The following is a 12,281-nucleotide window of genomic DNA, read 5'->3' as shown; positions in this document are numbered from 1 at the left end:
TGCTACGAAGAAAAATAAATTGTGGTTTGAAAAGTAAAGTAACAAGGAGCTCCTATTTTATGTAGGGTGGACAGAGAAAACCTCTTTGAAGAAGTAACATTGGAATAGCCATTTGAAAGAAGTAATAGAGCTAACCATATAGATATTCAGCTAAGGAAATTTTGAAAAGTGTGAATAGCAAGTGCAAAGGCCCTGAGGCTGAAGCACACTTAACTTGTATGGAGGGACAGCAGGGAGGCAGGACTACAGTGAAGAATGATAGGAAATGGAAGTGGTCAGGAGGCAGAGCAGGTAGGGTTTTTTGGACATTATAAGGAGTTTGAGTTTAACCTGAGTAGGTTGGAAAGCCATTGGCAGTTTTAGAGGAGAGTCAGAAATTTTTTTACTTACATTTTTAGAAGTCCATTCTACATGCTCTGTTTAGGCAATTTCTCTATAGTCATTTATGAATTTCAGATGTGACAGTAACTCTTCAGCCTAGGATACAGTTCACAGATGGATTTCACGGGAGTCATTAAGCTTTGTAGATACGAGTTTATGCTTGTGTATGCACAGGTGAATTTCTTTAAGGGAGAGTTAGCTTTCCACAGATTCTTTTTTCTCTAACCACTTAAGTGAGATGTAGTCCATATAACGTTAAATTCACCAATTTAAAATGTAGGGTTCACTGGATTTTAGCATATTCACAGAACTGTACATCCATCACAATCAATTTTTCTTTCCTTTTTTTTTTAAAGATTTTTTTTTTTAAGATTTTTATTTATTTATTTGACAGACAGAAATCACAAGTAGGCGGAGAGGCAGGCAGAGAGAGAGGAGGAAGCAGGCTCCCCACCGAGCAGAGAGCCCGATGCGGGGCTCAATCCCAGGACCCTGGGATCATGACCTGAGCCAAAGGCAGAGGCCTTAACCACTGAGCCACCAGGCGCCCCTTTTTTAAAGATTTTTAAAAATTTATTTGATAGACAGAGATCACAAGTAGGCAGAGAGAGAGGGGGAAGCAGGCTCCCCGCAGAGCAGAGAGCCCAATGTGGGGCTTGATCCCAGGATCCTGGGATCATGACCTGAGCCGAAGGCAGAGGCTTTAACCCACTGAGCCACCCAGGCACCCCTGGATATACCATAATTCATTTATCCTTTCACCTTTTGGGTTCTTTCTACTTTTTGGCTTTTATGAATAAGGCTGCTATGAACATTCATGTACAAGTTTTTGTTAGCACATGTGTTTTCATTTCTCTGGGATAGATGCTTAGAAGTGGAATTGCTGGATCATATAATAACTCTATGTTTCACATTTTAAGGATTGGCCATTGTTTTCCAAAGCTACTACTCCATTTTACATCCCCACTAGCAAGATATAAGGATTCCAATTTCTCCATATTCTAACACTGTTGTCATCTGTCATTTTAATTATAGCCATCTTCGTAGTGTGCAGTGGTATCTCATTGTGGTTTTGATTTACATTTCCCTGATGGCTAATAATATTGAACATTTTCATGTGTTTTTGGATGTTTATGTATCTTCTTTGGAGAAATATCTATTCCTTTGCCCATTTTTGAGTAGGCTTTACTCCCAGTGTGGGCCTTAAACTCACAACAGTGAGATAAAGAGTCACATGCTTTACCAACTGAGCCAGGCAGGTGCTCCTCCTTTGCCTACCCCACCCTGCAACAACATGAGGCTTGAACTCATGACCCTGAGATCAAGACCTGAGGTGAGATCAAGAGTCAAACACTTGATCAGGTGAGCCACCCAGGTGCTCCCTTTGTCCACTTTTTAATTGTGTTGTAAGAATTCTTTATATATCAACAGATTCTTGAAAGGGTCCAATGACAACAATAAAAAAGCGGTTAGAAACTGGAAATTTGAAGAGGTAGTTGGAAATTCTTGTCAACAAAGAAATGCAGGTTTTATTCCCAGATCCACAGCCTTCTTGCTGTTGGTTGAGGGTGGAACTGAAATTCAGTCCCGTTTTTTCATCATCGATGGAAAATACTCAATGTAGAAACCCTCTATGCTCACTAAAGGAAGATATTGTGCTAGTGAAAGTTACCGTGCCCTTCTTTCTTGAGTTATTTACCTACCTGTAAGATGGAGAGACTCTTGTATTATGTAGATATTTTAACAGATTATGGGTTAAGGGTTTTAGAATTGTATAATGTTTTGAAATAGGATAAGATTATAGATAATCAAAGGGTCAGCATGTGTTCCTGGAATAGCACTATATCAGTTTTGAGTAACTTAATGAGTCTAAGACTTTAAGGGACCTGTTGAGTTCTTATTTCTCTCATTCTAAACAGTATATACTGTGAGACTCAGCCACTACATGAGTTCCTTTCAGGTACAGTAAATTGCTTTGTGTTAGGGCACTGTTGCTTGCATGAGGAATCTGGTCATAAAGATAGAAATCTTTTGTTGTAGCATTAGTGGTAACACAAGGTATCTGAGTATTCAACTCTTATCAGCATTTAGGATATGAATGATTTATTTTCTAGTTTTGTTATAACTTTACAAAAACTGAAAAGAAATTAGAAATATTCAGGGGTACCTGTGTGGCTCAGTGGCCTAAGCCTCTGCCTTCGGCTCACGTCATGATCTCAGGGTCCTGGGATCGAGCCCTTCGTTGGACTCTCTGCTCAGCGGGGAGACTGCTTCCCCCTCTCTGCCTGCCTCTCTGCCTACTTGTGATCTCTGTCAAATAAATAAAATCTTTAATAAACAAACAAACAAAAAAGAAATTAGAAATATTTGGCATGCTCTGTGTGTGTGTGTGTGTGTGTGTGTGTGTGTGAAAAAGAGAAGCTGACTTGTGTTTTGGATTAGTCAAGTTTTGTAAGTTTAAAGCATACTATCCACTTTGTTAATTGCTAGCCTTTTACTTGTGCCATCCATGATGTCATAATCACAACATTTATTTTCTGGAGATCTTCTTCCTTTTTCTCACCAGATGCTCCACATCAAGAAGCAGAGTGTCCTGAGTGTGGCAGCAGAAGGTGCTAATGTGTGTCGTCATGGAAAACTATGTTGGCTTCAGGTCAAAGATATTTTCAACTTTTTATTTTGAAATAATTGTAGATTCACTGGCAAATTGATTTTAATTGTCTTCTTTATGTCACCTCAATGTCACTATCCTATAACCTGTTTGGATTTTTTTTTCACTTTTCTAGTATTGAGTTTATTCCTTTCAAAAGGAAAGAGCTTTTGCCTCTTCATGGGTTCACTTTTATAATTATAACTGCTGTGTCACAGGCTCTGCTTGAGGTCTTCTTAACTAGCTCTTTTCTCCCACCTTAGAAATATGAAGAATTTCAGGGGCAGCCAGCTAGCTCAGTCAGTGGAGTGTGCCATTCTTGATCTCGGGGTTGTGGTTCAAGTCCCATGTTGGATGTAGAGTTTACTTAAAAAAATAAAATCTTTAATTTAATTTGTCTAAGTAAACTCTATACCCAGTGTGGGGCTTGAACTCACAACCCCGAGATCAAGAGTTGCATGCTCTACTGACTGCCCGGCATCCCCAAATTAAAATCTTAATATATGAAGTTTTTTAAAAAAAGATTTTAGTTATTCATTTGACAGAGTGAGTGAGAGAGAGAGAGAAAGCACAAGCAGGGGGAGCAGCAGGCAGAAGCAGAGGGAGAAACAGCCTCCCTGCTGAGCAGAGAACCCGATGTGCAGCTGAATACCAGGACCCTGGGATCATGACCTGAGCCTAAGGCAGATGCTTAACCAACTGAGCCTCCCAGTCACCCTAAAGATTTTTTTTTTATGTGCAGATTTTTTTTAGAAGATTTTATTTATTTACTTGACAGAGAGAGAGAGAGAGAGAGATCACAAGTAGGCAGAGATGTGAGAGGGTGAAGCAGGCTTCCTGCTGAGCAGAGATCCTGATGCAGGGCTTGATCCCAGGACCCTGGGATCATCACCTGAGCTGAAGGTAGAGGCTTAATCCATTGAGCCACCCATGCCCCGCTATGTGCAAAATATTTATCTTTCCTTCTGGTTGGTAGCGTTCCACAACAGGATTCTTCCACATCATTTTCATTTTCCTAGGCCTGGGAGATGTCACGTGAAGGTCCCCATTGTGTCAAAAGTTTGTAGTGAGCCTTGAATAGCTGTAGGTTGGACAGCCACCTTCAGATCAAACTCAGCAGCATTAGTTTTTAAAAAGAATTTTTTAAAAAGATTTTATTTATTTGAGAGAGAGAGAGAAAGAGAGAGCATGAGAGGGGAGAAGGTCAGAGGGAGAAGCAGACTCCCTGTGGAGCTGGGAGCCTGATGCAGAACTTGATTCCAGGACTCCAGGATCATGACCTGAGCTGAAGGCAGTTGCCCAATCAGTGAGCCACCCAGGCACCCAACAGCAGCATCAGTTTTTAAAGAAGGCCAAAGAAGGCAGGCTGAATCCCCAACCAATGTCTTCTATTCTTTGAGTCAGGACTTATCTCCACCTATTGAGAGAATGTATTTTGTTAGGATTGGCAGTCTGCCCACTTCTCAGGGGTACATCAAGGAGTCTACCTTAAATAATTCAAAATATGAAAAAGAATATGTGAGAACCTAGTGATCTTAGCATCATTTTCTGGTGAAAAATCAGAAACAATTTAAGTAGGTAACAGTAGGAGACATTACTGTAGATCTGATAGATCTTATGCAGCTGTCAAAAATTGATGACTAGGGCGCCTGGGTGGCTCAGTGGGTTAAGCCGCTGCCTTCGGCTCAGGTCATGATCTCAGGGTCCTGGGATCGAGTCCCGCATCGGGCTCTCTGCTCAGCAGGGAGCCTGCTTCCCTTCCTCTCTCTCTGCCTGCCTCTCTGTCTGCTTGTGATCTCTCTCTCTCTCTCTGTCAAATAAATAAATAAAATCTTAAAAAAAAAAATTGATGACTAGTGCAACATAGAAAAAAGGTTTTTTTGCAAAGTTATGAGTGGAAGAAAGCAGGATATAGATTGGAATGCATACTATCAGAGCCTTATACATTGTTTGCATATGAAAAATGGAAAGGAGCATTGTATGGCATGCATTGGCTCACTGAAGAAGTGTCTGAGCCATCCATGGGCTTGGTTCTGCTCTAGGTGATGCATGTACAGTGGTGAATCTGGCATAATCTCTCCTCTCACAGAGTTTGCAGTCTAGTAGAGAATTATATTTCAAAATTTTCTAATATGTCTATTAAAAAGAGCAAGGAGTGACTGTTTTAGGTGTCCTGTTCTTGCAAACAACACAAAAGTTCTGAGAACGGGTGTCAGGTCTGGCAATTGCAGCTATATCAACACTTGCTCCTGAAATGACAAAGATGACATCACGCTGCCCTGTCGCTGGCTCTCTAGACCTGTTAGGATCTCCCTTTGCCTTCATTCCCTGACTCAGTAGATGATCCAGCTATAATACTACCTTGGTGAATTTTACGATCAGAAACAGTCTAAAATCCTTATGATTGTATAAAATTGAACTAAAAAATGGTGTCTCACATCCTACCATTTGTGCCAGTTTATTTGTTGCCTATATAAAACTGCTAGAGAGAGGCTCCTGGGTGGCTCAGTTGGTTAGCGACTGCCTTCGGCTCATGTCATGATCCCAGGGTCCTGGGATTGAGCCTCAAGTTGGGCTCCCTGCTCCACAGGGGAGTCTGCTTCTCCCTCTCCCCGTGTTCATGCTCTCTTTTTCTCTTTTGGATAAACAAACAAACAAACAAACACACAAAAAAACTGCCAGAGAGCAAGGATCTTCTCTTCTGAATAACTTTATGTAACACCTAAAGCAACCATGCATATTATGAGACTTAGAGAAATAGCATGTTGTGTTGCTAACAACAAAATGCTCTTCATTGCTCTTAAACCTATAGTCCTTGGAGTATTAAGATGCCATGGGTAAGCTATAAAACATTAAATTGGGGAGTGTAAAAAGCAAAAGACTAAGTCTACCAGCTTGTCTCTTTCTGCCCTTTTGAAAAATCACAGTGAGGGGCATATGGGTGGCTCAATTGATTAAACGTTTGACTCTTGATTTCAGCTCAGGTCATGATCTTGGGGTTGTGGGATTGAGCCCTGTGTCAGGCTCTGTACTTGGCATGGAGTCTGCTTGATATTCTTTCTCTCCCTCTCCCCCTCTTCCTGCTCATGCTCTTTCTCTTTCTCTCAAGATCACAAATGGTAGTTTCTTTGCTTTACTTAAGGTCAATTTGAACTTGTTTTCCCTGAGAATCACTGAATGCCTGTTGTTTTCTTTAAAAGTGAGGATGTGAAATATTTTATCACATATCTTTCTTGACCGCAGATCCCCTTCCTTAGTTCCTTTTTACCCTATAATACGTGTGTCTGGATGGTCTATTGCAGGTGGCCACAAATAGCCGAGTTTACTTATTTGATATTTTCCTTCTGGGAAGTCGTGCTTTCAACAATGGACTTCAGATGGTATTAGAAGACAAGAGAATTTTGAAGGTGAGTGTGTAAGCTGATTTCCCTGATAGTAAGATTAGCAACCAGGTTCTAATTACTCTGTCTTCTGATTCCTTAGGTTATCCACGATTGTCGTTGGCTTTCTGATTGCCTCTCTCATCAGTATGGAATTTTGCTGAATAATGTCTTTGACACACAGGTACAAGCAGGGAAACCATGATTCAGTCCAGGGTATATAGCTCTTATAGAAAAAAGGCCCCCTTTGGTGAGTGATTAAACCTTTTTGCGTGTGTGTGTGTGTGCCTTATTCTTGCATTCTTCTCCCTGAAAGATGTCTATGCAATAGGTGACAATATTTGGTGAACTATAAAAGCACTACAGAAAAGTTACTTAAGGGGCGCCTGGGTGGCTCAGGTCATGATCTCAGGGTCCTGGGATCAACCCTCACTCGGGTTCTCTGCTCAGTGGGGAGCCTGCTTCCCCCTCTCTCTCTGCCTGCCTCTCTGCCTACTTGTGATCTCTCTCTATATATCTCTCTCTGTGTGTCAGATAAATAAAATCTTAAAAAAAAAAAAAGAAGTATTTTGGGCATGGCTGGTTGGCTCAGCTGGTTGAGCATGTGGCTCTTGATGTCAGCTCCAATCATGATCTTGGGGTCCTGGGATGGAGGCCTGTGTCACCGGGGAGTCTGCTTATCTCTCTCCCTCTGCCCCTCCTCCTGCTTACATGCTCTCTCTCTCTCAAATAAATAAAACAAGTATTGAAGAATTTTTCTCTCATTTTGCTCCAGAATTTGTCAAATAAGAAGCAAGCTCTGGGTGGTGCCTGGGTGGCTCAGTCTTTAAAAGTCTGCCTTCGGCCTGGGTCATGATCCCAGGGTCCTGGGATCAAGCCACACATTGGGCTCCCTGCTCAGTGGGGAGCCACCTTCTCCCTCTCCTGTTCCCCCTGCTTGTGTTCCCTCTCTCACTGTCTCTCCCTCTGTCAAATAAAATCTAAAAAAAAAAAAAAAAAAAAAAAAAAAGCAGCAAGCTCCAGGGTACCTGACTAGCTTAAACAGCAGAGCATGCAACTCTTGATCTTGGGGTCATGAGTTCAAGCCCCATATTGGGTGTAAAGATTACTTAAAAAATAAATAAGTAAAGTCTTTAAAAAAGCAGCAGCAGCAGCAGCAGCAGCAGCAAGCTCTGTACTGTATAGCATTCAGAAACTTGAACAATTTGGCAGGTCATTCAGAAGTCTGACATGAGACACTTAGTGTGAGGTAACAGTCACATCTGTGCCTTTAGCTCATATGTACCAGTTAAGACTAATAGCTAGTTAGCATCTAGCTCAGAGATGCAGGTTGTCTTAGATATGCCCCAAAAGCCTATTCTAGGGCAAAATAGTCTGATTATATATGGTTCTTCTCTGCCCTAAAGAATCCTAGAGAAATGAGAAGTACTTAGAGTATACTAACTTGCTCTTAGAGTTGATCTGAGTTTCTGGTATGGCTATGAGAATAGTAAAACCACTAGCTTTCATTATATCTCCTTTATGTTCTTCTAGTCTTCTAGGTTTATGCCAGTCAAAGGGGACAAGTTGAATATGTAAGTCTATAAATAGACTTTGGAGAGGGGTTAAAATAATGAATTAGCTAATTATTTCTTATTATTTTTAAGTAATCTCTATACCCTTAGCCAATTATTTTTGAGCAAAAATTCTGAAAAGCTCAACATTGTTTTTAAATATGGTTCAAATTTGCTCCTATATATCTTCCCATAATGAACTTTATGCTACTTCTCTTTTTACATGTTCCTTGGGCCTTCTTTCAGGATCTTTCTCTATATAGAGATTATTTCTAGCTTACTCCAAAATGTCAGAGAATTGCTTATTGTTCCCGAGACCATTAGGCTTCTTGATTAGACCCCATATGAACATGTTAGCACATCTTTCTGTATTTATTTTTCAGACTTCCATAGTACAAGAAGCCGGAATTGAGAATTTTTCCAGTTTTTTCCCTTTTACACAGTGTATTTGCTTCCTATTGCTGTTGTAACAAATCACCACAAATTTAGTAGCTTAAGACAACATAAGTTTACTCTTTTACAGTTCTGGAGGTCAACACTCTGCAGTCATTCTCACTGCGCTAACACAAAGGTGTCAGCAGGGCTCCTTTCTTATGGAGGCCCTCAGGGAAGTCTGTTTCTCTGCCTTTTCAGCTGTCACTGTATTCTTTGGCTTGTGGCTCCTGCCATCTTCAAAATGTGCCACTGTTTGCAGTCACAAACGTAGTCACTTGGTGGGCTGGACCAAGAAAGCACACATAAACCCAGTGACATTTGGCTCTGGCCAGCAACTAGAGGGAGATACATAGCTGTATAAGTATATAGAATTCTATTTTATTTTAGTTGAGTTTTGGCAAAACAGAAATGAGAAAAGCATTTTAAATTTCTGCTGAGTGCTTACAAGCCTGTTGGTCGTTGCTCAGTGACAGTGGAGTGGGGGTGGCAGGTTAAGAAGGAGCGGTTATTGATGGCTAAAGGAAGCAAGAAGTTGGGAGAACTTCGAGCTTTGCATGGAAGTGAGGAAAGCTGGCACAAACGTTTTCTAGAGTACCGACTTTTTTACTGAAACTTTTTTTTTTTTAAAGATTTTATTTATTTATTTGACAGAGAGAGATCACAAGTAGACGGAGAGGCAGGCAGAGAGAGAGAGAGAGGGAAGCAGGCTCCCTGCTGAGCAGAGAGCCCGATGCAGGCCTCGATCCCAGGACCCTGAGATCATGACCTGAGTCGAAGGCAGCGGCTTAACCCACTGAGCCACCCAGGCGCCCTTACTGAAACTTTTTAATTGATCCCAGTAAGAGAGGATTGCCCACTGATTGCCCTGAAGCCTAAGTGTTGTGACAGCACATTTTTTTTTTTTAAGATTTTATTTATTTATTTGTCAGAGAGAGTGAGCACAGGCAGACAGAGAGGCAGGCAGAGGCAGAGGGAGAAGCAGGCTCCCTGCTGAGCAAGGAGCCCGATGTGGGACTCGATCCCAGGACCCTGGGATCATGACCTGAGCCGAAGGCAGCTGCTTAACCAACTGAGCCACCCAGGCGTCCCAAGCACATTTGTTTTTTAATAATACTATGATATTAGCGTAGAGAAGTGTGAATAGATATGCAAGAAAGCAAGTAAGAGAAAAATTGTATTCATATTTAGAGAATGACATAATTTTCTTTTTTTTTTCTGGGAGAGAATCCCCTTAAAAAAACCTCTCTTAGTTTTAGAAAAGATATTCAGTTGATTCTGAATTGTTTGTTTTCAAATAAAGAATTTGTTCTTCTGTTTGTTAGAAAAAAACCAAAAATGCACCACTACAGTCTCTGCTTCCAATGCCCCATCACCTCCAGTGACTTGTAGCCAAATCTTCCTGTGCCTCCCTCTTGTTTAGGGACATTTAGGATCCACCCAGATAATTTAAGATAATCTTTCTATCTCAAGAGTCTTAATCACTCCTGCAAAGTCTGTTTGCTATATAAAATAACGTTGATAGGTTCCAGGGGTTAGGGTGTGGATATCTCTGTGGACCACTATTTAGCCTGCCACACAATTTTTAAAACAAATTTTTTAAATTAACATATAATGTATTATTAGCCCCAGGGGTACAGGTCTGTGAGTCGCCAGGTTTACATACTTCACAGCACATAACTTCCCCAATGTCCATAACCCCACCACCCTCTCCCTACCCCCTCCCCCTGGCAACCCTCAGTTTGTTTTGTGAGATTAAGAGTCTCTTATGGTCTGTCTCCCTCCCAATCCCATCTTGTTTCATTTATTCTTTTCCTACCCCCCAAACCCCCCACATTGTTTCTCAATTTCCTCATATCAGGGAGATCATATGATAATTGTCTTTCTCTGATTGATTTATTTTGCTAAGCATAATACCCTCTAGTTCCATCCACGTCTTTGCAAATGGCAAGATTTCATTTCTTTTGATGGCTGCATAGTATTCCATGGTATATATATACCATATCTTCTTTATCCATTCATCTGTTGATGGACGTCTAGGTTCTTTCCATAGTTTGGCTATTGTGGACATTGCTGCTATAAACATTCGGATACATGTGCCCCTTCGGATCACTACATTCATATCTTTAGGGTAAATACCCAGTAGCGCAATTGCTGGATCATTGGGTAGCTCTATTTTCAACTTTTTGAGGAACCTCCATGCTGTTTTCCAGAGTGGTTGCACCAGCTTGTGTTCCCACCAACAGTGTAGGAGGGTTCCCCTTTCTCCGCATCCTCACCAGCATCTGTCATTTCCTGACTTGTTAATTTTAGCCATTCTGACTGGTGTGAGGTGTTATCTCAATGTGGTTTTGATTTGTATTTCCCTGATGCCAAGTGATGTACCACACAATTTTTTAAAGATTCATGTATTAGAGAGAGCAAGCGAGCACATATGCAAGCATTGGGGAGAGGCAGAGGGAGAAAGAGAAGCAGACTCCCCACAGAGCAGGGAGCTGCATGTGGGGCTGATCCCAGGAACTTGAGATCATGACCTGAGCTGAAGGCAGATGCTTAACCAACTGAGCCACCCAGGCGCCCCGAGATCTTATTATTTTTGAGTCATCTCTTCACCCAACATGGGGCTCAGACTCACAACACTGAGATTAAGAGTTGCATGCTCTACCAACTAAGCCAGCCTGGTGCCTCTCCAATTCTTTTTTTTTCCCTCCCAATTCTTAATTGTATTAGCTTTCCTTGCCAAAATTTTGCCAGAGTTGCTGATAAGTAATACAAACAATTCTCAAATTTATCTTCCTTTCCCCATTGCCTAAAGGTACTAAGGAGTAATAGATAATCATAAGGCAGGCAAACAAAAGGAATGGAAAAGAAGATGGATGAGTATACTTTAAAGTTGGGTGATCATTTTTTTTATTTCCTAATTTTTCAGAATTAGTTGACTGAACAATTTTTCTGAAGACATTTTCTGTCATGTGGGTCCTTAGGGAGATTGGTATTTAAAGACATTTTTCTAAATATATTTCTGCCATGAGATAGCTGTCTATGTAATCTATAGACAGGTTTTTGTTTTGTTTTATATCTTTATGCCACAGGTAGCAGATGTCCTTCAATTTTCCATGGAAACAGGTGGCTTTCTTCCAAACTGCATCAGTTCTTTACAGGAGAGTTTAATCAGACACCTTAAGGTAGCCCCTAAATATCTCTCCTTTCTGGAAGAAAGACAGAAATTGATTCAGGTGAGTATTGAAGCATGTCCCATATGACATTAATTTTTCCAAGGGTTTTGTGAGTGGGATCATCAGCATATTACATAGACAAGTGGTAGCAGCTGTGTAAGCATATGAGCATTGCCAAAATTTTAGCTGTTTCAAATGGGAAGTTTGAGATTCCAAGTTGATAAAAGCCAGGATTCAGATTTGTTAGTTATCAGAAAGTACTCTGAAATAAATTTACAGTCCTCCAGGGAAGGTTTTTGTTGGGAATGTTGTTTAAGGTGATGGAACCAAAACCATCCCAATTATTTCTTTCAAAGTAGAATAAATTTTCCTTAGCTCCTACTAGCCTCATCTGCACACTTAGATCATGACCATATTGTTTGTAGTTTTGGTCCTATAATTAAATCTACTCTCTTCAGTTTTGAATGAGAAGCCCTGATTGATTGATAAATGGATTGATCTTTCTCTCTCTCTCCCACAGTCCCTGCCTGTCACCCCATCTTTTCCCTCCACATAAACACACTTAATATATACATACATAAGGGGGTGTGTTTGTGTGTATTTTCAGAAATACACTGTCATTGAAGAAAATAATGGTAATAGTGTTTTAAGTTAAGCGACCCTTAGATCAACAGTTATCTTTAAAGTTTTGCTTATTATTCAGGGAAAA

General features: G+C 40.7%; 1 protein-coding gene across 8 annotated transcripts in view; it reads left to right on the top strand.

The window, feature by feature from the left end:
- EXD1 (exonuclease 3'-5' domain containing 1) overlaps nt 1-12,281 on the top strand; it is a 34,340-nt gene that overhangs the window by 14,314 nt on the left and 7,745 nt on the right. For all 8 annotated transcript variants that reach the window (XM_047737508.1, XM_047737511.1, XM_047737510.1 and 5 more), the window contains 4 exons: nt 2,948-3,034; nt 6,334-6,438; nt 6,515-6,595; nt 11,489-11,632. In XM_047737508.1, the coding sequence (XP_047593464.1) occupies nt 2,948-3,034; nt 6,334-6,438; nt 6,515-6,595; nt 11,489-11,632 (417 nt within the window). The remainder of the gene's footprint in view (nt 1-2,947; nt 3,035-6,333; nt 6,439-6,514; nt 6,596-11,488; nt 11,633-12,281) is intronic.

This window comes from Lutra lutra, chromosome 7 (genome assembly GCF_902655055.1).
Source record: "Lutra lutra chromosome 7, mLutLut1.2, whole genome shotgun sequence".
Taxonomy (NCBI): Eukaryota; Metazoa; Chordata; class Mammalia; order Carnivora; family Mustelidae; genus Lutra; species Lutra lutra.
Note: the sequence above shows the minus strand (reverse complement) of the source record. Positions and strands in the feature narration are given on the sequence as shown.